Below are 24,361 nucleotides of genomic sequence, written 5' to 3' on the forward strand. Positions count from 1 at the left end.
TGAGACACTCTCCAATCTGGAGCGACTTGCAGTGAGTGAGCAGGTGGGGGATTCAGCGTCCTGCTCAAGGGCGTTTCGGCAGGATAGATGGCTGATGGTCGCGCAGATCGAAGCCGCAAACACAAGGTCATGCCGACACACTTTAAAATGTTGAGTTTCTTGTGCAGTCCACTTCAGCTGCCACACTGACATGAATTTGTTTTACTGCGTGTCCCTCTGAGACTCGTATATATATGTGTGGCATTTCTCTAAAGGGGTCAGTGCACAGAGTCAGACGTGGAGCAGGTTTCATGATGGACACATGACCCTCAAAGGACTTTGCAATTCACTTCATGGATGTTAAACATGTAATGAGCTTTGATCCATGAGGCCTATCATGTCTGACCCTCACCTTTCTCTGGTGGTGGAGAAAAGTGGTATCAGTGCACTGAGCATAAATGGTCAGGAAGGAACCATCTTAAATTGATTTACTTGGAGATGTTGCAGGATTTGATTCAAGTCTATCTGGGCATTTAATAATAATAATGATAACTTTATTTCTATAGCACTTTTCTAAAAAACAATGTTTACAAAGTGCTTTACAAACAATAAAACCCCAAGAGACAGCAATGTAAAAGTACCGCAGTTAAATAAGGTTGAATAAAAGAATAAATGAATAAAAAATAGGAATAAAAGGTAATACAAGAGAGATAAACAGATACAACTAGAGAGACTACAAACAGATGGAATTTTACATATATTTGTGCCGAACCGCATGAATCAAGACACAGTAATAAATAACTAAATAAGTTAAAAAAAAACAAGTAATAAAACAAAAAACACAATTCCAAAATGAAAAATAAAATGGAGATACAAGTATACGGAGCAATTCACATAAAAGCCTGTCTATAAAAGTGTGTTTTTAGAAGGGATTTAAAGGATGAAACTGATCATAGGCACCTTCCATGTTATTTCTAACGGTAAAATGGCCTCAGATCTACACAAATATGTAAAGATGAATTAGAATCAGAATAGGAGTTAGGATTATACTGGACATCTGGTGGTATTACATTTACCTACGTGGGTCTACTGCAGACCCTGAAGTAAAATCAACACTGGCTCCATATTTGAGTCAGGAAAGCTTCGTGTGGGTACTGTGATTCGGCACACACACACACACACACACACACACACACTGCAAGCATTCATCAATACAAAAAAAATGCACTATTTGCACACACCACGCTTGAATTATGTTTGCCTTTAATTTATGCCTCCAAAGGGATGCGTAAACAATTACAATTACTTGCAGCAGTCACAGTAAATCATGGTAAATCGGTATACTAAAACAACACGGGCAGATTTACATGCAAATTGGCCCAGGGAAGGTAGCCACATCAGCGCTCGAGGTTCGCCGTGTATATTTTAAGACCACAGAGTGTCTTGTAATTTCTGCTGTTCATACTATAAACAATATACTCCACTTACAAGACAGCAGACACAGTACGCACATACGTACACACACGGTACTGCTACTTGCAAAAATACACCAAACTTTTAATAAATCACCGCTTTCACCTGGAACCAGCGGGCAACGCCATAACCTTTTCTAGTATCAGGTTCTCAAACGCACTCCATCTCCACTCATTACAGCACTAGACCACCGTGAAGTGTCTCCAATAGTGAGCAGCAGGATTGTTCATCAGAGGTGACGTACAAGTGGGAGCTGGGGATTGGGAGACTGATGGAGCTGTGATCCAAACACACACTCTGCACCTCCACAACAAGCTGGAGGAACAGATTTAGCTGAGGAGAATCAACAACAGCACTCTGTATACACAGGCGCTATGCATAATTAGCACTATAGACACAGTGAACAGAAATATGTTCAGACTGCAAACAACTCTGTGATTCAGAGACACACCAAAATAAATAGGTGCTTTCTTGGTCTGACTTGCCAAGAGTCAACATGTGCAGAGAGGTATTCTGTACTATAAACCAAAAGATGCTCACTTTTGGAGGATTGCATTCATTTTGAGAGTAGAGCGATGCATTCTGGCTGTGTTTAGGCATGTGATTTCCACTGTGAAGGAAATGGAATAGCCTATACATTGGATTACAATCTAATTTTTTGGTTTTGTCCACAGTAGGCTCGACCCAGTTGATATACAAACACACATAATAATAAAAATACTTTATTATCATTGATAAAATGGGGCCATGGAGCAGTTCTTAAAGCACAAGCAATATACACAGACTCCCTGAGAAGCAAAGATAAAAATACCTGTGGCGGTGGGCATAGACATGGAAAATCTGTATCAATATCAGTTGCATACAATATTGATAAGTATTATATTTCCAACACTATTTTTGGCAATTCCTTGAAGCACATGGTTGGTTGGAGTCAAAATGTTGCTACCAGTTGTGATGCTTATTTTTCATAACTGAACAACACTGTGATGGCACTGCTAATCATCCTAATTTCAAGGTACTGTTCTTAACTACCAAGTAAGTAAATACATAGCATCTTTCAAAATTGAGAGTTACAACGTGCTTCACAAAACAGAGGAACAGCAACAATATAAAAGAAGCTTAACACCGATAGACAAAAACACCAGTGGAAAGCTAACATTCAAAAAAATTGTTCTGAGATGTTTAAAACACTCAGCTGTAAATTGAGTGGGAATCAGTTCTGTTCCTTTAACAATAACTGCTTTGGAAGTTCATTCATTTTCCATACGAGATTATTCCTATTCAGGTCACGGGGGGGGGGGGGGCTGGAGCCTTTCCCAGAATGCATTGGGCAGAAGGCAGGGAAACACAGGTCGTCAGTCCATCACAGGGTGAACACATGGGCAGACAGACAAACCCACTCTCGTTCACACCTGTGGGCAATTTAGAGTGTCCAATATACCTGACTTGCATGTCTTTGGACTGTGGGAGAATACCAAAGCACACAGAGGAAACCCATGTGAACAACATGCACACTCCACACAGAAAGGGCCAAGGCCGAGATTCAAACCAGGATAGTTTCAAACCAGGATTCAAACCAAGATTCAAACCAGGATTCAAACCAGGATTCAAACCAAGATTCAAACCAGGATTCAAACCAGGATTCAAACCAAGATTCAAACCACGATTCAAACCACGATTCAAACCAAGATTCAAACCAGGATTCAAACCAGGATTCTTGCTCTGAGGCAACAGTGCTGCCCCTGCTTTGGAAGTTGAACTGATATATTTTGATAATAGTTTCCATATGAATTTTGGTCATATCAATTGATATCAATGCGATTATCAATGCCCACAACTACATGCCACAAGTTAAAAAAGTACAGAACAATAAACCAATAAATACATAATCTGTACAAAGTAATGATGACACTCCATAATAGACATAATTTTTAATGTGCTATCAATGACCTAATGGAGACTCTTAAGTCCCTCAGTAAATTGTTACACTGTGCTTTTTCCGGGGAAAGCGTGGCAGCTCAGCTCTTTGTGCTGACCCCATTCGTGCACGGGTGTGATTATTTTCCAAGTCATTTAAGTCACATAAAAGCGCTTAATTAATAAGCACCCATCCATTCGTGGGATCCCCTTCATAGTTAGCTGAGCATCACTTCCGAGCGCCGCTGAGGCGAATCCCCTTAATTGAGAAGTGTCAAGAGAGGCATCTGTAAACAGAAGGTGCAAAATAAATAGTTCCATGTAAATAAAGACCACCGCTACTGTTAATTTCTTCTTCAATAATTTTCACAGTTCCCAGGGGCAAAATCTATCCAATCTGTCTGAATTCATCCAGGGCCCCTTCTCATTTACTCTCATTGTTAGGTCTATTCATAGGAGCAACAAAGATATTCACACAAACATCTTTAGTGTATGTTGTCAAGGTGGTGTTGCTTAGTTACAATGATGGAAGGGATGAGGGTACGTCCAGTAGGCTTGGTCTGCAGCTATGGATCACTGAACTTGTTTGCTCTGAGGAGACTCTTGGCAAAGTCTGATAAATGACCCTGGTGCTTCACAAGTCAAAATAATACAGTATATGTGGGTCTGGTCTGGCTCTGGAAACCATGTATGCATGTGTGGGGTTTGGGGCATGAGGGCTAACCTTGTTGGCTGCAAAATTTTGTCTATTTGGGACTAAGCGGTCATTGCTGGTGTTTTTGCTCTGCACTTCCCACATATTATTTGGCAATCAAACAGCATGCTGTGATGTTGTTTTCCTTGGATTTTCTGTTGATGAAGTTTGAGTTTCTGTAGTTACTGCTCTTTGTTCAGCCATGGTGGCTATCACTGCTAATGTTCTTCTGTTTATTCCAAAACAAATAGCTTTCATGAACTGGATATAGGTTGCGTCACTATTGTGTTATATCAGTCGACAATAGAGAGCCTCAAAACAGATGTTTATATATATATATAAAAATGTCCCTGATCACTACTTTAACAAGCACATTTCATTGTGGTGAGTCTTAAAAGCATATTTTTAGTGAAACAAATGAAAATATCTGTCAGTGGGGTTTCACTAGTTCCAGTACAATTTAGCTTACTTGAAATTTCATCTTAAAATAGGGCAAATCAATTCACATATTTCAAAATAATTTGTCACTTGTTTCCAGGAAAGCTAGATTGCATTCAAAAAAGTTAAATTATCTCATCCCCTCGGGAGATGATAAAGATTATGATGGAGATTTTTTCAGCGGGGGAACCTTGTGCAGTCACTCTTGCTTGGTGTTATACTGGATCATGTCTGTCAGCTGTTTGTTTGTTTGTGTCAGTGGGTGTGGGTTGTAGAATGTAGGACGCTGACATCTGTCATCATCTTGGTCTCTCTCTGTGAGCCTGTTTTGGAGAGACAGAACAAGCCCTTCATTGCCAACATGTCATGTATAAGAAGCCCCCCTGACACATAATTCTACTTTTAAAACTGCCACAGTGTCACACATATTCTTAACTCTAAATGCATTTTTTTATGGTATGAAGAAGTCTGTCAATCAAAAAAAAAAAATGCAAGCTCCACTAAAAGCTGCTGTCAAGCATCCTCCAAGAAATGCACAGTACAGATAAAAACACAAACTGTCAGGGCGACCGAGCAGGTAGAAGCGAGACTATAACATTGCACATTTCCCCAGCATGCAAGTGCACAGGAAACATGACACGATATGACAGGACATAAACGCACATCTGAGATAGAGAGCCATGTGGTGGAAATCTGCAACATCAATAAACATATGGCATCTGTTGGCTGCAATATCAAACTATCATGCCGTGTCTCACTCACCTGGCGTGGATGGGTAAAGTGGGCAGGAGGCCCATGGCCGTGGGCATGGGCATGTCTGTGTGCGTTGGCGTGCATGTGGGCATTTCCAGGGTGGCGGTGCGGGTTGGCGCGCATGGTGGCAGGGTGGTGGTGCACATTGGGGTGCTGCTGGACGTGGTGGTGTCGCTGAGCCATAGGTATGTTAACAGGGGGTCTGGGTGGTTGAGGGCCTCTAGCTGGGGATTTGTGCTGAGTGCGCTCCTTGGGGAGGGTCTGGAACTGGGCTAAGGGGATGACAGCAGGAGGAGTTGGTGGACGGCGGGCCCCAGGGCCAGCAGCTCGAGCCTGGGGTCCAGGGTGAACCAGGGCGGCCTGGGTCTGCTGATTGCGATTCTGGAAGATTTGGGCCCTTTGTGTGTGCGTTTGAAGTGAAGCCTGGGTGAGGTTAGTGGGATTAGGCTGGGCAGAAGGGTATGGGACTGGAGCAGTGCCTCCTTGGCGAGGCTGACTGGCACTCTGTATGCCAGGCTGTCTCTGTGTGTCCAAGCCGTGTGGTGTCGTCTGGATCTGTGCTACTCTGTGTTGCTGGGTCGTGTGTGCCTGTGGGAGGTGATTAGGATCAGCCAGCGCTCTTGTATCTGGGCCCCATGGTGCAGTTGGTCCCTGTTGTGTCACAGGCCCTTGTGACACAGCGACGCGGCCTACAGAGGCCGGGTGGCTCATGAGAGGCAGCGCCTGGGGGTTATTGCTGTGTACGGCTACCTGCCTGGGGGCAGTCTGGCTACCAGGCAGAGCTCTGATGTCTTGCTGAGTGCTCTCTCTTTGTGCACGGGGGCTTCTATGTGTGTGGTGTGTTGCCTCGGGCTGTGTTACACTGTGAGTGCTTTGGCCTTGGAGGTTGGGTCCAGGAGAGGACGAAAGGGTCTGAGTCTGTCTGGCTACTGACAGCGCATCTTGTCTGGATGCAGCTCTGCTCCGTGAGGCAGTTTGGCTCTGAGCTCCAGGCTGAGTTCTGTTTGGTGTCCTAGCTTGACGTGTGGGAGGCTGGGTGGTGTAGTCTGTGCTGTCAGGGGTGGAGTCAGATGGTGTCTGCCCTCTTTGAGCCGTGCCATTGGGATACGCTGGTGTCCCTCTGAGGCGATCCCACGGCATCTGTCGACGGTGGGAGTTGGCAGCTGCTGAGGCGTCACGTTGCGCTGAGTTTCTGTCAGCTGGGACGGTGTGCCCTGATCTGGCATTAGGCATTGGGTCTTGCTGGTAGGTCTGCGTGTTGGCGTTTCGCTGGGCAGTGTTGTGACTGTTGTGGTGTGTGTATCCAGTAGGGATGAGTCCAGGAGGCGTTTGAGGACTTGTGTCTCTGTTACCATGATATGACAGTCCTGTTTGCATTCTGGGATTTGTGTGTGATTGCCCAGATCCTATCAGATTTTGTTGGTTTTGTGAAGCACTATTACTGGTTATACTGGTAAGAGGCAACGCTGAGCTGTCTTGTTGAGTCGGTTGGCCATTGGTTGGGTATGAATTGAGATTGACATGAACGGTAGGCATTTGTGCATTGTTGTTTTGCTGGGCGGTTTGTGGCAGAGAGTTAAGGTTGACGTGGACCGTTGGAGGCTGGGCACCGGCCTGGGCAGCGCCAGCCTGTATGAGAATGTTAGGATTTTGCTGCTGTGTGTGTGGGAACGCGTTTCCATTCTGAGAAACTGTGTGCGTGAAGGCAGGGTTGTCTATGCCATTGTGTGGGTATGAATTGGTGTTGTGAATAGCATTGTGCGGAAGCCCATTTGTGTGGGTCTGGCCATTGTGTCGGTGTGTGTTGGAGTTATGCAGGCCGTTCCGTGACAGTGTATGTGGGTTCCCATGGCCTTCGGCTGGGAGTGTGTATAAGCGGTCAGGGTGGCGCGTGGATGTGTTGAAGTCATGGAGGGGTGGATGGGGACCTTGGCCCAATTCCCTTGCAGCATGAGGCGGTGGATCTGGTGGCTTAATGGGAACAGAGGAAAAATAGGAGGAGGGAGAGAGACAGAGAGAGACAGACAGACAGACAGACAGACAGGGGAGAGGGGGGGGTTAAGTTGTGAAAAGCTCTTTAGCACCATCACATGGACAAGATAAAAAGACAGATCAATAGCGGATCATATGTAAACATTACAGTTTCTTACTATAAGCCTGGGATTTGGATCGGTCTTCTGCAGTCCTATAGAATCCCTTTGTCTCTGGTCCGCTGTAATAATAGACATTACACCAACAAATATCTCTTGAGCGCAAGCAAACATGCCCGAGTTATTATGTAAAGTATAGACTCTCCCAAACATTGACTGACACGGAGATAATCAAAAGGCATCTTACAGTGAGTGACATAACAAAATAAACAAAAAAAGACAAAACAAACAAGCATGTGGCCGAAAGTGGAGAAACAAAGACACACGATCGCATACAAATACTCACCCCTCCTCCTTCGCACGAGCAGCACAAGGATCACGATGATCGCGATGATTATGAACAGCAGAATCAAACAGCCAATCACAATCCCCGCCACTTGCCCGCCACTGAGACATGTGTCTGAGACAGAAAGAATGGGAGAGGGAGAATTAATAAAGATAATGAGTCTGGCACCCAGATAGACCAGAGGAGTAAAAAAAAAGAAATGGGAAGAGAAGAGAAGACTAGACAGATTCTAAAAAAAGGATGGTGAAGTAATAGCAGAGGAAGAGACAGAGAGAGAAAGAGATGAAAATAAAGGGGGGAGAGACTGGCTGAAAGTCACTGAATGACTTTGACTCTGACCACATTTTTACCAGATCAATCTCCCGGGAAACGCTGTGTCCCTCTCCTGTCGCGAAGACGGATACGGGGATAGAGTCCAAACCTAACCGTCATCATTATCAGTCACAGAGAGGTCAGCGTCCGCCATAACTCACCTACGACGGCCAAGTCTGTCCCTTGCTCTGACGTGCCTCCCGTGATGCTGTTCCTGGCCGTGCAGGAGTATCGCCCGCTCTGATTGGTCGAGGAAGTCTGGACGCTGAGCACCCCGCTGTCCGGCTGGCCGGACGCGACGGGCTGTCCGTCGCGTTGCCATGAGAATAGGGCGGGGGGCAGCGAGTCGGACATACAGGTGAGCCGCACCGTCTGTCCCGCCACAACGTCCCCTCCCCCCACACACTCTGTCGGGGTGGACTTGGTCAACACGGGGGTGTCAGGGCCATCTGGTTTGGTGACAGAGAGAGGACATCAATATCAGCAACACAGCCACCTAATTCGCCAAGTACAATAAATTAAGTCCTCTGATATATCCAATTTGGAAAAAAAAAAATTACTTCCTGAAGTTTAGCATTTAACATCTCTAACGCATAGATGATCTATTCTGCAAGTGTAGTCATTTTGTCAATGCAGGGCTTAATTTACCTACTATCCTTTAAAAAAGTACCTTGATTTTTATATCAAGCTGCAAGATTGTTATGTAAAAATACACCTGTCTAATCCTGAATCACAAAGTAGGGCTGCAACAGAGAAGAGCATCCCATCCCCCCTTAATTGAGACCCTGCAGATTCACTCTATTTGCCCAAATGAAATTCTAGTGGCGGGTATGGACACTTCTCCAGCCAAAGGAAGTGGCAAATCAAAACCAAAGTGCCTTACAGTACCGTGACTGCATACATTTTTGGCATGGGTGGCTGCAGAGGAATTTTCCAATTCCTGGGATGTGATGTGATTATCTTTTGGGCTATAAACTGGGGTCAGTGCCTACACAATGTAGAAACTTGGCTTGGATATTAGAGGACAGGGAGGTGGGTGACAGCAAGTATGCCTCTGGGGCGATGTCATTGGAGTATTATTGGATGACTGTTATTAACAAAAAGCACGTTGATATACAACATGACTGTTGTATATCATGGATGGGAGTGTTGTGTCAAAAAAGCCTGAAAAAACAAATCACATAACACATACACTACCAGTCAAAAGTTTGGACACACATGATTGAAATGTTTTTCCATTATCTTAAAGCCATTTTGATACAAAGGCTTATGCTTAAATGCTTGAAATTTGTTTCTATATAAATAGTGAAGTTGATGCCTACGTATGAATTTCTTTGCCTTTCCATCAAGGCAAAGGGTAGCTAGTTTAAAGAATAAAATATAAGATAGTTTTGATTTGTTTAACACTTTTTTGGTCACTGCATAATTCCATTTGTGTTATTTGATAGTTTTGACGTCTTTACTATTATTCTAAAATGTGGAAAATAGTAAAAATAAAGAAGAATTTGGTGTGTCCAAACTTTTGACTGGTAGTGTATATATGCTATTTAGTGGACTGTTTTTTCCCTCAAAAGCATCTTACAGTACCGTTAGTGCATTCATAGTGTGGGTTGCCCCAGTGGAAATGGAGCCCCTAACCTATTAGCATGGCAGGGTTAAAGCCATGCTGCACCCACTGAGCTGGAGAACCACAGACTGCAGGGTGGGAAACTCAAAATGCCTCACACCTCTCAGCATTGTAAACAATAAGGCCAGTAAAGTTATCATAGTCTCATCATCAATGTAATTACAGGCTGCCTGGGGGGCGCTCCAGCAGAATGTGTGCTAGTGCAATACAGCACACTGTACGCGATGCAATATGCAGTGCTGGATAAGCAGTTAAGCTATTGCCATTTGCAGTGGCTGCAGCAGATTAGCTGACACTTGTTTTGATGCGTGCCAACTCACAGTAGACGGTGAGGCTCTGCGTGGCGGTGCGGGCGCTGACAGGGTTGCTGACGGTACAGGTGTATTCCCCGGCATCAGACCGCCTAGCCGGGTCCATGACCAGGGAGCCGCCTGAGATGGTGATCCTGGAGTCGGCAGTGATGGCCACGCCTCCTTTACCCCACTGGACTGTAATGTCTGTTCCAGCCGTCCACGTACAACTCAGAGACACATTCCTCCCCTCCACAGCCACCGAGGGAACAAACAGACTCACCCCCGCCACTGCATCTATAGGGAGAGAGCAAAGGCAAAGGAGAAGAATTACCCAAAACATGTTTCTGAAGGTGCCATTCTGTATACATTATCTTGCACCAGAGTGTGAAGAGAGCACACTTCAAAAGTTGGAGTGACAGCGCAATAGAGGGCGGTTTTGTGTTTTCTGCTGAGGCTAATTTGGTGTAATCAAAGCAAGTGAGGGTTGAGAGAGGGATAAGATTCAGATACAGGCACAGATGGCGAATAAAGGGGCAGACGGTACGAGTGGTAGCCGAGATGCCACTTGGCGGGCAGCCTAAGTTAAATAATTGGAGAGGGAGGAGGGGGTGTGTATGGACGGAGGAGGCTGTGACTGTGACTAAAAAGAACAGCAGCAGCAGCAGCAGCAACAACAACCAAAAACATGTCGGGAGCTACCAAATGGCTCTAATCACTTCTCACTTTGCTGCTCCATTTTGCAGCATGTCCTCTTGCTAATGCCTGTGACTCAGATACACTACATTTACATTTCAGGCATTTAGCTGACTCTCTTATCCAGCGTGAGTTATGAGTGAGTAGGTAGGGGTTAAGTGTCTCGCTCAAGGACACTTTCAAAAGACGCTCGGCTGTTGCGGGATTGGAACGTGTGACCTTTCGGCAACAGGACAGCTTCTAGCAACTAGGCCTGTCACCCATTAGGCACTGAGGCAGCACGGGTGCTAATGGGGATGAGCAAGGCTGCACAAAATCATCCCTCCAGCGTGGGCTGATGACTGGTACGTAAAGAAAAAAGAAAAAAAAAAGAAACACTCAACTATCCAGGTTTCAGAGATACAGTTGGGCTGGTATGTATAATATCAAACATCTAAGAGCATGAGTGCTGAATATGAAATGAGGTTTAATTAGCATAAAGTCCAGAGCCACTAGCTCCATTCCCTCCTCCTTTTTCATTAATTTTACCTCGCCTACTATGGGTCACTAATTTCATTATACCTCCCTGACTCATTCTCTTACTCCCCCCTCTCCTCCCTCTTTCCTCTTCACTCCATTCTGTTCCTCTCCCACAGACTCCACCGCCCCTCCTTCCTCCACCACCTTCCCTCCCAGGCTGTTTTCCTTTCCTCTTTCCTCCTTCTCAAGTGGACACACAGGCACGCTCCTTTATCTCTTACCAAACACCCTCAGCAGTATCGATCGGGAGTTAATGCTGAGGCCCGTGGTTACCAAGGGGTTCACCTCCACCGTGTAGTTTCCTGCGTCTCGGAGCTGGGCGCTGCCAATTCGGAGCTGGGTGGCGGTGATGGTGATCCTGCCCTGGAACTGGGCCACCGGGTTTACCACTGCATTTCCCCCAGTCCACAGGCCCAGGGTGTCCGCTCGGTACGTCCATGTGATGGATAGGACCTCAGACACCGTCAGTACCGTGAAGACTATGTCGGTGCCGGTCTGAACCAGCACCGGGTCGGTCTGAAACTGGATTTGAACCGGGTCCTGTGCCAGCACATCAGCAGGGAGGACTAAAGAGGTTTAAAGGAGTGAGGAGACAGGAAAAAAAGCTTAAGTTATCAAAGTGGAATTAAGCAGAGAGAGTGAAAAGCTATAGATATACACAGAGACCGGCTCAGGGGGAAAAACCCATTAGCAAGGTACACAGTCTTCCCTCACTTGTAGATTTCAAACCACGTTCTTTGGATTGTAAGTGATCCAAATCTAAACATCTGTTTTGTGTTTTTGTTAGCCCGCCTTGTCAAAATCATATTTGCTGGCTCTCTACTCAAGAATCAGTGGAGCATAGGTGATTTTACTTTACATTTGCAAAACGTATAAAACAAGAAACAAACAAGCATTTTTACAGATTCAAACATTTGTGTCCATTTATAGAGTTCTGTCAATGAGTTTGAAAATTGAAGAAATGTCTCCAATCCAGTGTTTGGGTATTCAGTATTCTATTCTTTTGTTTGTGCTTGGATTACAGATTCAGACAGGCACACCTGGGTACAGCACCAGGCTGAATTCTCAATACCCTTTACAGGCATATGAAGCTACCACGCAGGAACGCTCTGGCCAATGAATTATAGTGAATCAAATCAATATGGTCCTGATCAGTCTCGCTGGACTGCCTTTACAAGATTTGCACCGCAGAGCAGAGTGTAAAATGACAAGAGCCAACAGTGAGATGGATTGCATTCAGTTCCCACCCGGATCTGCTACAGTAAAGATAACAGAGGTGTTTCAGCGCCTGATTAAAAATATCAATAGCCCAGTTTGTTTTTTTCAACAGAGGTGGAGAGATAAAGAAAGCCATGAGTCAGACGTGAAGAAACACCCGAGTGACGCAGCACAGTGTTGCCGCCTTCGTGCGCTGTTGGAAATATTGTAATTACAAGGTCAGCAAACATGAACAATCCAATAAAGTTAAATAAATATGACTGGAAAAGTCAAAATTTTATATGCCTGAGTTGCTGAGATGTGTTTTGAAGGATAAATGGCAGAGAGCATGGAAGCCGTGTCGACAACCGATGGTAAAACGAATGCATTTTATCAATATGTTATTGTTTGGCATTCCATGAGTAATTAGTATTGTTTTTAGACCAAACTCCCCTGCACTCCCCAAAGATCACCTGTCACCTGTTTTCTGTTAATTAAGTTTCTGTAGGTGGCGATCTTTATCTTTTTATATCGCTATATAATACAAGAATAATAATACTCCCATGCTAAATACCCAATTCTTCTTCTATTTATTCTAAACCCAACCCAGACCTACCCAACCCAGGGTGAACAGAAAAAATGAAAACTTTCATGAACCGCGTATTGATTGAAACACCATTGTGTTGCATCAATCGGCAGAGTAGCAAAATGGATATTTATTTATATGAAAATGTTGCAGATTATTACTTTAATCTTTAGCTGTCGTGCATGAACAACAACCTTTCGCTAATGAACAAATTAAAATATCAATTACATGCCTGATTTTAATTTTCTCTTTTCCACCCTGCTGCTGCTGCTGCACAAAGTAGCTCTGTGCTACTTGATCTCTGAAATAAAACAACAACCTCCAACAACAAAAAAAACCCAACTTTGTTACAAGGCCCATTTTGTCTATGTCTTCCCACCAAAAGGACTTGGATGCGTGTCAAGTCGTTCAACTTCAGAGCTCGGAAGCAGGAGTTTACGACGGGCACTTGAAGGCAGCACATCACTCTGTAGTCCGTGCACAGATGGGAATGCAGCCACGCAGGTTTAAGAGCCGAGCGGTTAAGGAGTGACTCTGCTCGAAATGCAATTGTTTTATAAACGTGTCTGGAATACCACAGAGTTCCTCCCCTGTCCTGCTATTTTTTTGTTCCCACAGTAGACTATACAGCAGTGGTGGAAGAAGTACTCTGATCCTTTACTTAAGTAAAAGTACCAATACAGCAATGTAAAAATACTCCATTACAAGTAAAAGTCCTGCATGAAAAATCCTACTTTACATAAGTATTAGCAGCAAAATGTAGTTAAAGTATTAAAGTAAAAGTAGTGGTTTGGTCCCTCTGACTGATATTTTATTATATATGACATCATTAGATTATTAATACTGAAGCATCAGTGTGTAAGCAGCATGTTACTGTTGTAGCTGCTGGAGGTGGAGCTAGTTTGAACTACTTCATATACAGTTAGCTAGTTTAGTCCAGTGGTTCCCAACCTAGGGGTCGGGCCCCTCCAAAGGGTCACCAGATAAATCTGAGGGGTTGTGAGATGATTAATGGGAGAGGAAAGAAGAAAAAACAAAGTTCTGATACACAAATCTGTTTTCAGTTTTTGGACTTTTTCTCTAATCTTTGATTTTTGCTGAAATATTGGATCATTTGAACATTTATTGAAATGAAACCATGTGAGGTTTAGAGGGAAAAATTTGGTGGAGCTGTTAACAACTCATAGACATCTGAAATGTGACCCCGACTACACACTGCTTTTTGTAAAAAGCCAAAAAGGTTGGAAACCACTGGTTTAATCTTTAACAATTTGTTGTATTTTAAAAGCTTGTTATATTATCCATTGTGTCAAATCTCCATCTGAAAAGTAACTAAAGCTGTCAAATAAATGTAGTGGAGTAGAAAGTACAATATTTCCCTCTGAAATGTAGTGGAGTGGAAGTATAAAGTAGCATCAAATGGAAATACTCAAGTAAAGTACAAGTAGGCCTATCTCAAAATTGTACTTAAGTACAGTACTTGAGTAAATGTACTTTGTTACTTTCCACCACTGCTATACAGACACCCTACACCACCACACACTTTTCAGGGTTGTTTGAACCATTTTGACGTTGTTCTTGACCTGAAAACAGGAGGAGTGGTCAGTGGGAAGTTTTACCTGCCAGTGACAGGACGATAAGAAGCAAAGGTTGGTTCATCTCTTCAGTCGGGGCGGTCTGTGGAGAGATAAAACTCCTTATAATACAAAATGACTATTAAGGCTGAATGTGATACGTCTTTTCAAAGCGTAGTCAATGCCCTACACCGAAATGACAAGCTAGGACCAGATGTTAAGCTATTAGTATCGTGCTAGCGTGGCTATTCAATTCAGTTTACCACCTGACAACAAACAAACCGACTCATTCACCTCAAAGCAGTGATAAAAAAAAACTTTTGTATGACACTTACCAAAGAGTTTCGCCTCTGCCCTCATGTTCATTTTGTACGGAAATAAAGCAGCCTCACTGTTTGTTTTTGTTATAATCTGCCCACTTCCTGTTTCCCTCACCTGTCAAAGACACACCTGTTCTCTTAAAGGGCCACAGCAATTTATCTGTAACGAATGGAGAAGCTGGAGTTATCATTCTACTGTATTCTATTTGGTCATCTTTAGTGATAATAACACGTTGTGCTGAAAAGATCAGTCGAATAATCGAAATTAACCAACTAGGCTATATTTTCTATAATTAATCGTTTTAGTCATTTATCAGGTAAAAATATAAAACAGTTGCTGGTTACTGCTAAGATTTGCTTAATTTTCTCCGTTTCATATCATTATAAAATTAATACTGTGGGTTTTTTTCTGGCTGCTGGTCAGTCTAAGTAAGCAATGTTCAGCATCAATTTGGGCTTTGGTTACTTGTGATGGGCATTTGTCATTATTTTTTGACATGTTATTGACCAAATGATTAAGCGAGAAAATAATTTATAGATTAATAGATAATGAAAATAATCATTAGTTGCAACCCTAAACACAAGTAACATTAACAAATACTAAAAAAAAAATCATTATATTTCATAAGACAGTTGTTTTTTCAGGTATAGATGATGCTTTGACATGCTTGTGGTTGTAGGTGAACTTGATGTTTGAGCCTACAGTGTTGTATAATTTGACTTGAGCAGATGAAAGTATTAATTAATGCAAATCAAAGACCCCAAAATACAGTGTGTTGCTGAACTGCCTGTATGCTACATTTACATTTATTGTGCATATGAAGACATGTTCAAAGAACATCAGCACCTACAACCAGGGATGTAGTGTAAGTTAAACCCGCATTTAAACTCATTTAACTCAGCTTTTTATTTGAAAAATAGGGTTTATCCACCTTTTAAGGCTGACATAAGTCTTTATGTGATAAATTCATATACATCAAGTAGTATCTATACGCAGATAGGGTCTTTCAAGGGAAAAATAAATTCAAAAATATAAAAAACATAACACAAAAAACATAAATTCATGCTTTTCTGGGGATATAATTGATTTTTGTTCATAATGTTGGTTGTTTGCCTTATGATAATCACAACTGGCCCTTTTCATGTACCACTACATCCCTGTCTACAGTGATACACAGCTGTAACGATCTGATGAAGTAACTGGTGTAATTACGGTGTTTATTTATTCAATCAGAAATGTCTTTTCCCATTCTATTCTTAGCTTCACTTGTTCAGCTGTGAATTACATGGATTTGTGTCAAATCCAAACAGACATTAAGGCTTTTGCATATGGAACCAGAATTATTACCCAAAAGCATTGGATGGTGTCTGCTGAAGGAGACAAACAGAGGGTGAAGTAAGGACAAAGTAATAATATTTTTCTGCTGATATATTAGTGCCACCCACTGGCTAATTCCAGCTAACAGCACAGCTTTGCAGACAGAGGACTCAGTGAGAGCCATGTCTGGTTTCTTCACGCACACTTCTGAGAAAAAAAGATAGATTTATAATCGATTTGCTTGTTTTAAGTCCTTTAAGGTGTTTCCCAGCTGCATGCAAGTGATGCTGAACATTTTTTCAGCGATTACACTACCAGTCAAAAGTTTGAACACACCACATTTTTCTTTATTTTTGCTATTTTCCACATTTTAGAATAATAGTAAAGACATCAAAACTATGAAATAACACAAACTGAATTATGCAGTGACCAAAACAGTGTTAAAGAAATCAAAACTATCTTATATTTTAGATTCTTTAAAGTAGCCGCCCTTTGCCTTGATGGAAAGGCAAACGCTTTGGAAAGAAATTCATACATAGGCATCGACTTCACTATTTATATTTGTCTAAGAAACACATTTCAAGCATTTAAGCATAAGCCTTTAGATCAAAATGGCTTTAAGATCATGAAAAACAAAGTACATCCAATCAGGTGTGTTCAAACGTTTGACTGGTAGTGTATAAAAAACATGGTAACATTTTTGGTGCATCTATTCTATCCCTAACCCTCTCTAAGTTAGTATCAACATTGGACTATCCAAGTGTGACCAAAAAAATAAATCAAATATAGAATAATTCATTTATTATCCCCTTCTGACATGCCACAACCGCAGTTCCCTATTTCTGTGAAAGCACTTTTTGAATAGATAAATGGACATAATAATAATAATCAGACAATGAAATAGACTGAAAAGATTGTCCACACAGCAAATACTGTCACGGTCGAATAAGAAACTGCCAGTACAAAGTCTATTTCGTATAAGGCGGAATAGCAACATTGTCAGTGGTTTCCTTCTATAAGAATACTATTCCGCTTTATCTGCGACTCCGTCTACAAACAGTAAGTAAGGTGAAAATCCATGTCCAGGCAATCTTAATGTGTTGCATTGTTTGTGGGAGCATGTGCTTGGACACAGGTCAGAGGGAGGAGAAGGCGGGGGTGGAGGGAGGGGGTGGTGATGATAAGGAGTGCTGATTTGACAATGGAAAGTCCACTTATTTAGAGCCGTGGCATTTACTGTACAGGAAAGTGGGGGGGGGTGGGGGGGTGGTAGGGAGGAAATTGCACCGCTTGAAAACAAGGTGACGCCTAAAGTGCCTCTCACTCACTGGACCTGACAAGCAGAGGAAGAGGCTGGAGAGGCAGAAAGGTCCTCCAAACTCCTATTTAGATTTCTTCCATGGCAATCTAGTGCTGCAGCGACAACCGCGTGTGTTTTCAGCCAGACTCTCCCCCTGCATTTTAGTGCTCGAGATGCAATGGCAAGCGCTTTGAAGACCTGTGTGATATTGCTTTATTTTGGGCCATAAAACTGTTCGCAGACTGCTTGCTGGGCTGCACCTTAACCCTGGGGAAAGTGAATGTAGAGAGGAACAGCTGTGACTCAACTCTACTGTGTGTCTCTAATCTTTGGGAAGGTAGGTGAATCCCACTCTGTAGGCAGCTGATGGCTTTTGCTGCTGTGTAAATTTTTATAGTTAACAAATAGAGCTGGATGAACTGGCCTAGCCACCTGATGGATGCCTAATTTCAAGGTAAACTGCAACCGGGAATTGCAGGTTATAGATATTTTCCTGCATGATAAAGGTTGGTTTGTGTTCCTGCACTGCTATTAGTGTTTCTTCTGTGTTTTCATGTAGCCATTGTTGCTTGGGGAGGGGATTTTAGTTTTGGCTCCACGCCTGTCCCAGTTTGTGATTCTACTGCAGGTTGCAGTGCCAACAAATGTTCATTGGATACTTGATCATAATTTAAAAGCAAAAAGAAACGACATTTTAAACATTAAGATGACATTTTGTGTGTGTTTTATGGAGAGGGAAATGTTGGCTGAATTTCACATTTTGTATACAAGTTGTGTTTTTATTCTTGGTGTGTAGTGGCACCCCGCTGCACGAGTACTGAGGAAACACTATGCTATCACCGAGGTCACGGACAAATTCCTCTCTTCTGCTTTCTCTCTCTCCACATCAGCAGGTGTTATGGATCTACAGTGTTTCCTGTGCTGGAGAATTGCCCCGCTACTTCTCTTGAGTAAGGCTTTTGTCGAAACCACGATCTTTGGTTAAAGCCTTATTGTTGCATTATTGTTTTAGACTGCTGGCAGAAAACTCCCCCTATAAAACATTTTCCACTATTTTCCTTTTTTATATATATATTTTTGATCTAATAAGCTATGCAAAGATGTAGCAGCAGCACACCTTTATCACTGCAAGGACACAAAGAAAGAAACTGGTCACCAAGGTGTGTTTGGGTCTAGAAACTGGTCTCCCTTGTAGATTAAAGACATGTAAACTGCATCTTGCATTAGCAGCCAGACTGCATTATTTGGATCTCCACTGTTCTTTACCTATCAAGCTCCGGCCCACTTTGGATGCATGATTAATACTCCCCATGGTAAATTCAGAGAGGCTTACCTGGTCCACTGCAATTTTGACACAGATTCTAGGATATTAATGTGGTTTGATGGATATCGCATTAGGCATGGCTGTCATGCACTATAAATCATTGGTTGACATCATGACAGAAAACAGCCATACATATTCATAAAGTGCATGCTGAGGAGGAAGTTGAAGAAATGCCATTATTTGTTTGATTTTCTTTCCCATTCTGCCCAAAACCATGTACTTCCCAAGGCCAAAAAGTCAAAACTAATGAATATGAAGTACTATGAGTCAGCCTGGCCAACTGAATATAACTACATATGTAGAAAACATCTAGGAAGAGGCATCCAACATTGACAAGCTTTCAGTAACAAATGGCTCGATCTCTGTCCCCAGTGCCATGTGGGTTCCAGTGTATGTCAGTGCGCATCCTGAATGAGGAGCCTGTCCATGTAATCCCCGGCTCTAGCCTGGTTCTCCAGGCCAAGATTGAGCACGGGCCCCTTGAAGAGGTCTCCATGGTAACCTGGGAACGCGAGTCCGAAACTGGAATTACTCCCGGGAAAGTGACACTGGCCACGTGTGCTGGCAAGTGTGCCGGTACGAGGCCAAATGGCCGCGTGAACCTGGAACAGCGGGGGGCCACGCTGAAGATTGATGGTTACAGCGCAGCGGACAGCGGCGTGTATGCTGTGACTGTCACAGATCAAGCGGGAGCGAAGACCACTGCACACTGCATTGTCAGAGAATACGGTATGATATGCGACAAGGTCATTTTGAAATTCATCGGTCAAAAATACAGATGATTCTTTCCTCAACAACATAGGTGAAGAAGGTCTTAAGACTAGAAAGCCCAATGGATTTTGAGGTCTACGTGGGTATATATATAATTATAAATACTATTTTCTTGCATGATTTTGGAAACTCTTACAATGCTGGTTTATGCAGAAATTAGGACTCATTGGGGATATTTTGAAAGGTGAGATATTTCAATTCTAACATTTAAAACAGCCATCAATTGACTACGGCTTGGCCTTTCTAGTATTAACTTTAATAATAAACCATAATGAATGTGCTGAATGTTACTTTCATGCCAGCAGGCATCTTTTCTTTCTGATGCTGGATATCTCATTTTATAATGAAACACTTTAAATTTTCTAAAGATTTGCCTAGGCTTTGTTTCTGGGTATTCCTTTATTCCCTTATTTTTCCCTTCCAGATGATTACCAGTTCAGTCTTGACTTCGCTCCTATTTTTCTTTAAAAGCTTCATTGCTCTCACTCTCATCTGTCTACAATACCTGTATCAATTTGTCAGTTCCACTGTTCCCTATATCTGTTATCTCAGTTTCCATGGTTCTCCATCATATCTTTCTCCAACATTATGCCTCACTCACCAGTCTCATTACTGTCTCACAGACTGAGCAAGTATCTCCTGACAGTATTAAACCATTCTCATGATACTTTGTCTTAGACCATCCTAGACAGCCCGGTACTATTACTCTTATTCTCTAACAGAAAAATGCCCTCGGCTGAACACTTCACGTCAAACGTCATCTCAGCTCGCTGCTGTCTGCATGGCCCCAAGTTTTTTAACAGCCTGCATCCGCTCTACCTCGATGCTTATCGCCCCACGTCAATCCCACTTTCATTTCCATTTATCTGTCTTTCCAGAGGCTGTGCACCACGTCTCTGTCAGCATCAACGTCTCTCACTCCTCCCTGGTTTGTGGCGAGGCCTGGGGGACGGACCCCCACTTCAGCTGGCTCCATGAGAGAGTGGCCATCTCCAAGGCTGTGGGGATCGTCTCCGAAGATGGAACCACCCTGTTTGTCTCCAGCTCGCCCATCTGTGGTCACTTCACCTGCCTGGTCAGCAACAAACTGGGCTACAGCACTGCCACCTTCACTGCAGGTACGAGCCGCTTCAGAATGGTTGCTTCAGGATCTGTATGTGTGTGTGTGTGTGTGTGTGTGTGTGTGTGCAGTTTGTTGCAGGCAGGTAATCTTTAATCACACCCTCCTTTGATGATGGATTGGAAGGAAAGGTTGCACAGCTTATTGGCGTCTTATTTTAGTCACTCTGGTGCAGAGGTGGAAAGTAACTAAGTACTTTTACTCAAGTACTGTACTTAAGTACAGTTTTGGGGTACTGGCACTTTTTTTCCCACTTTTACTCCACTACATTTCAGAGGGAAATATTGTAATTTTTACTTCACTACATTTATCTGATGGCTGGAGTAACTACTTACTTTGCAGAATAAGGTTTTACATGCAAAACATACGATAAGCTCATAAAATATGTTGCATTGTTAGAGTTTAAACTCCCCAACAGTATATGAATCAGTTAGACCTACAACATTAAAATACTTCTTATAGGTTAATGCATGAATAATTTAACACTCTGAAAGGGACCGTTCTGCAAAATGAGTACTTTTACTTTTAATAAAGTATGTTTCCATTATGGTATATTGCTACTTTTACTTAAGTAAAGGATTTGAGCACTTTTTCCACCGCTGCTCTGTGTGTTATTATATGGATATTCAGAGTAGAGGCAGGGAGGCCGATGCCTTCTGTTTATGTCTATGAGCAGTGCCCTGATTGCATTTTGTTTTGTGTATTGTTTTACTGTTTGTGTTTCAGTGATAAAGGATTTTTCCACTGTGCGATCAATAAACCACTACTGCTACTGCTACTGCTGCTGCTGCTGCTACTGCTTCTACCACTGCTGCTAAACAGGCTAAACAAATTCAATTCTTTGTATCTGTCAAGACATGATAATCCAAAGACAGTCAGGATACTTTCGGATAGCTCCTGCTGCAGTTCCAATGAATTAAGCGACTGTACAGACTTGCTGTAGCGAGCCTCTGGGGGCGGCCATGCCGAGTGACCTGTGTGTTTTTTCTGTCGGTGTCTTTTCTCTGCCTGACAGCACCGTGTGAGACGGAGGGCAAAGGGACGACGGTAGCTGTAGTGTGCCTGGTCATCCTACTGCTGTGTGGAGGAGTGCTGGCTTTTCTCCTGTGGAGGTACAGTAATGCACACTGACACCGGCAGACAAAGAGCCGCACAGCACAGATACAGATCTCATTTCAGGCTTCGCTCTGACGATAGAGCCATACACCGAGAGAAAATAAGATACTGGTAAAGACTGCTGTAAGGAAGACAGAATAAAAGGAAGTGAAATAGAAATTGCAAAATGCTACATAGCGTCATTCCACATGAGAAGTCACACACTCGCACTCATGAGGCATGACAGGCTAACCTTTGTCTGCTGACAAAACAATTGTCAAGTTTAGTCGAGCCGGTGTATGGTTTGTCAGCGCCGTTTGATCAAGGTTTGACATTTGGTTTCTTTTCAGGAGACACAGATACAGCAACAGAGGAGAGAGGCTGCACGAACATTTGGATGACAACATCTAAAAAAAAGTCCCCAAACTCTCAAGCTGCACTCCTGTGACTCAGGCGGCCTCAGAGGAGAACAGGAAATGGGCTGGATTCTAAGGGAGGAACTTCCTGCCGTGTAAGCCACATGACCTTACAGAGCACTGGGACAATGTGGAGAGTGAACCGCCTGCTGGCAAATGGAAGATGCCTAAAAATGGAAAGCCAGGTTAAAGTGTGAGCAATGTCCTTACACTGCCTCCTGCTGGGCTGCACCTGACATTATGTATTTCAATACAAAGTAGTTATTTCCTGGAAAAATCATTTAGTAGGTTTGTAACGACTGTGCATTGTATTAAACTGTATTGCCTTTGTAATAAAATCCCTGCACAGAATGTGAAGCAAACTCACTGAATCAGCATTTTACATGGCTAACCCAAAGAAAAAACAGTTTCAGTTTGAAGAGTGCTTTATCATTTTCAGGAGCATGTGTTGGTGCCTGTAGTATGCATAAACATAAGGGGCTGTAGTAGCTTTGTCCAGTCTTGAGTCCGTCTTTCTGATATCTTAGACAAGTCTCAGTCTCAGGTCTATTTTGATGTGGACTTGTCTGTACTTCACTGGCCAGCCACTTTCCACTACAGAAAGTTATTTCCTTTAGATGCTAAAAAAAAACGGCTAAAAAAGAAAAATGTGTTATTAGCTGCAGTATTTAGAAAATGTCATAATTCATAAGACATTTGTTTGCAAAATATAAGTAAAGTAGTCAGCACAACAACAGAAAAATAAATAGGCTGAAAAACTTTTATACTTTTTCAATTCTTCAAAAAATAAAAACATTTGTTCAGGAAAAAAAAGGGTTATTTCTGATTATTTTTCATTACCTTTTTGGCTCACTCAAGATGCCAGTGAATCCAACCATAACTGTTTGTCACTGTAATGCATTAGAAAATAAATGTGTGTATTATGCAAAAACAAAATATAAAATACACCTGCAAGATTGTTTGTTATGAATATAAGAAATTGCAGTACACCTCCTGTTTATTGGTAATAAAAGATGGGTAATTTATTGATGTTTGGGTTGTTTTCTCCACAGCACTATAAGGAATCTAAGGGATTTCAGTTAAATGTACAAACCGGTGCAGATAGACCTCAGACATAAATTCTTTGAATTGATTAGTTGGATTGCCTATTTGGTCTTGGTCTTGACTTGATCCCTGGTGGTGTGTGTACGTGTGTGTATGAGTGAGTGTGTGTGTGTGTGTGTGTGTGTGAGTGTGTGTTCATTTCTGTGGAAGCGGGATGTTTTTTAGCATTGTGGAAACGTTATCAGCAGCTACCCTGGCAGCGTTAGTGCCATACTACACCCACTGGAAATGAAACCCCTGACCCCGGCAGTGTTAGTGCCACGCTCCACTGAGCCGCACAGGCCCATGTAGAGGAAAACGGCACCGAACAATCAGAGGTCAGACTGAGGACAGGTTACAGGGTGTGAGGATGCGGCAATTGAACATCTGCCATGAAAGTTTAGGTGCGCCTGTGGGAGTTTTTTAGCCGAAGATCCTTTCTGCTTTGTGTGCCGATATTTTGAAATATATCAAGGAAAGAGGCTCCATTTGTAAGGATAAAAGACCTCGACATTACAGGACTTTAAAACAAGAGTAATAGACACAGCTTATAGCTCCCACAACTGTGCCCCGGGCCGTAACCCTGAGTTGGGAAAGGCAATGATGTAATATAATGAAAAAGGGATGAAAACTGTGGGGTGAGTGACAGGTGTGGAATACAGATCGTACCCTCAGTCCTGCGTCAAATCCTGAGGCTCCCCGGTTTGATCCGCCAGATTACATAGGAAACACAGAAATAAGGGGGAATATAAAAAAAACGTTCATGTATTGTACATGTATTGCATCAACTGGAAGACTGGATCACAGCAGTGCTTACTGAGAGAGGACAGAACATTTCTCATTCACTTCCCCCCACACAGATTTCCTCAGCCAATCCGGGGATTTGAACCGCCATCATCCATGTCACAAGCCCACTAGTCCCGCTCCCGTTGTATTGTGAAGCTACCTCGCGCCCTCTCGCCTCCGTGTGCCTCCCATCGGACTAAAGAGGAGGTGGAGGCGCCAGAGAGAGACATCCATCATCTGAAGCAGCACCAGCAGGCCGCAGAGCCTCGGCTGAACCCGGATCAGACCACGCTGGAGGCACAAATAGTCAAAAATCCTCCAAGGTGCATGAATCAAA

General features: G+C 43.0%; 2 protein-coding genes across 3 annotated transcripts; one reads left to right on the forward strand and one right to left on the reverse strand.

Annotated features, from left to right (window-relative positions):
• Positions 1-725: 725 nt before the first annotated feature.
• LOC139640447 (uncharacterized) lies at positions 726-14,885 on the reverse strand. Its single transcript, XM_071514644.1, has 9 exons — positions 14,827-14,885; positions 14,537-14,594; positions 11,356-11,700; positions 9,950-10,216; positions 8,164-8,451; positions 7,691-7,804; positions 7,405-7,466; positions 5,264-7,225; positions 726-4,824 (listed from the first exon to the last, which is right to left on the reverse strand). The coding sequence occupies exons 2-9, from the start codon at positions 14,574-14,576 to the stop codon at positions 4,801-4,803; spliced, it is 3,102 nt and encodes a 1,033-aa protein (XP_071370745.1). The 5' UTR covers positions 14,577-14,594; positions 14,827-14,885; the 3' UTR covers positions 726-4,800.
• Positions 14,886-17,469: 2,584 nt separating this feature from the next.
• On the forward strand, positions 17,470-23,057 carry LOC139640451 (uncharacterized). 2 transcript variants are annotated; one of them, XM_071514650.1, is made up of 6 exons: positions 17,470-17,766; positions 18,320-18,379; positions 19,126-19,482; positions 20,403-20,642; positions 21,660-21,756; positions 22,090-23,057. In XM_071514650.1, the coding sequence occupies exons 2-6, from the start codon at positions 18,328-18,330 to the stop codon at positions 22,148-22,150; spliced, it is 807 nt and encodes a 268-aa protein (XP_071370751.1). In that variant the 5' UTR covers positions 17,470-17,766; positions 18,320-18,327; the 3' UTR covers positions 22,151-23,057. The 2 variants fall into 2 exon arrangements, with proteins under 2 accessions (XP_071370751.1, XP_071370752.1); XM_071514651.1 differs by having other exon boundaries at positions 18,323-18,379.
• Positions 23,058-24,361: the final 1,304 nt, after the last annotated feature.

This window comes from Centroberyx affinis, unplaced genomic scaffold, assembly GCF_046629955.1.
Source record: "Centroberyx affinis isolate AG114_WGS23_722 - 3 ecotype Tasmania unplaced genomic scaffold, CSIRO-AGI_Caff_v1 ptg009474l_1, whole genome shotgun sequence".
NCBI lineage: Eukaryota > Metazoa > Chordata > Actinopteri > Beryciformes > Berycidae > Centroberyx > Centroberyx affinis.

Excerpts from the sequence above, each read along its gene's own strand:
- LOC139640447 (XM_071514644.1), bottom strand. The coding sequence starts at position 14,576 with ATGAACCAACCTTTGCTTCTTATCGTCCTGTCACTGGCAG. Across the intron at positions 10,217-11,355 it reads GATACTGCTGAGGGTGTTTG|ATGCAGTGGCGGGGGTGAGT; the intron begins GTAAGAGATAAA and ends CTCTCCCTATAG. Across the intron at positions 7,805-8,163 it reads GACAGACTTGGCCGTCGTAG|ACACATGTCTCAGTGGCGGG; the intron begins GTGAGTTATGGC and ends TTTCTGTCTCAG.
- LOC139640451 (XM_071514650.1), top strand. The coding sequence starts at position 18,328 with ATGGATCTACAGTGTTTCCTGTGCTGGAGAATTGCCCCGCTACTTCTC. Across the intron at positions 19,483-20,402 it reads CTGCATTGTCAGAGAATACG|AGGCTGTGCACCACGTCTCT; the intron begins GTATGATATGCG and ends CTGTCTTTCCAG. Across the intron at positions 21,757-22,089 it reads CTGGCTTTTCTCCTGTGGAG|GAGACACAGATACAGCAACA; the intron begins GTACAGTAATGC and ends GTTTCTTTTCAG.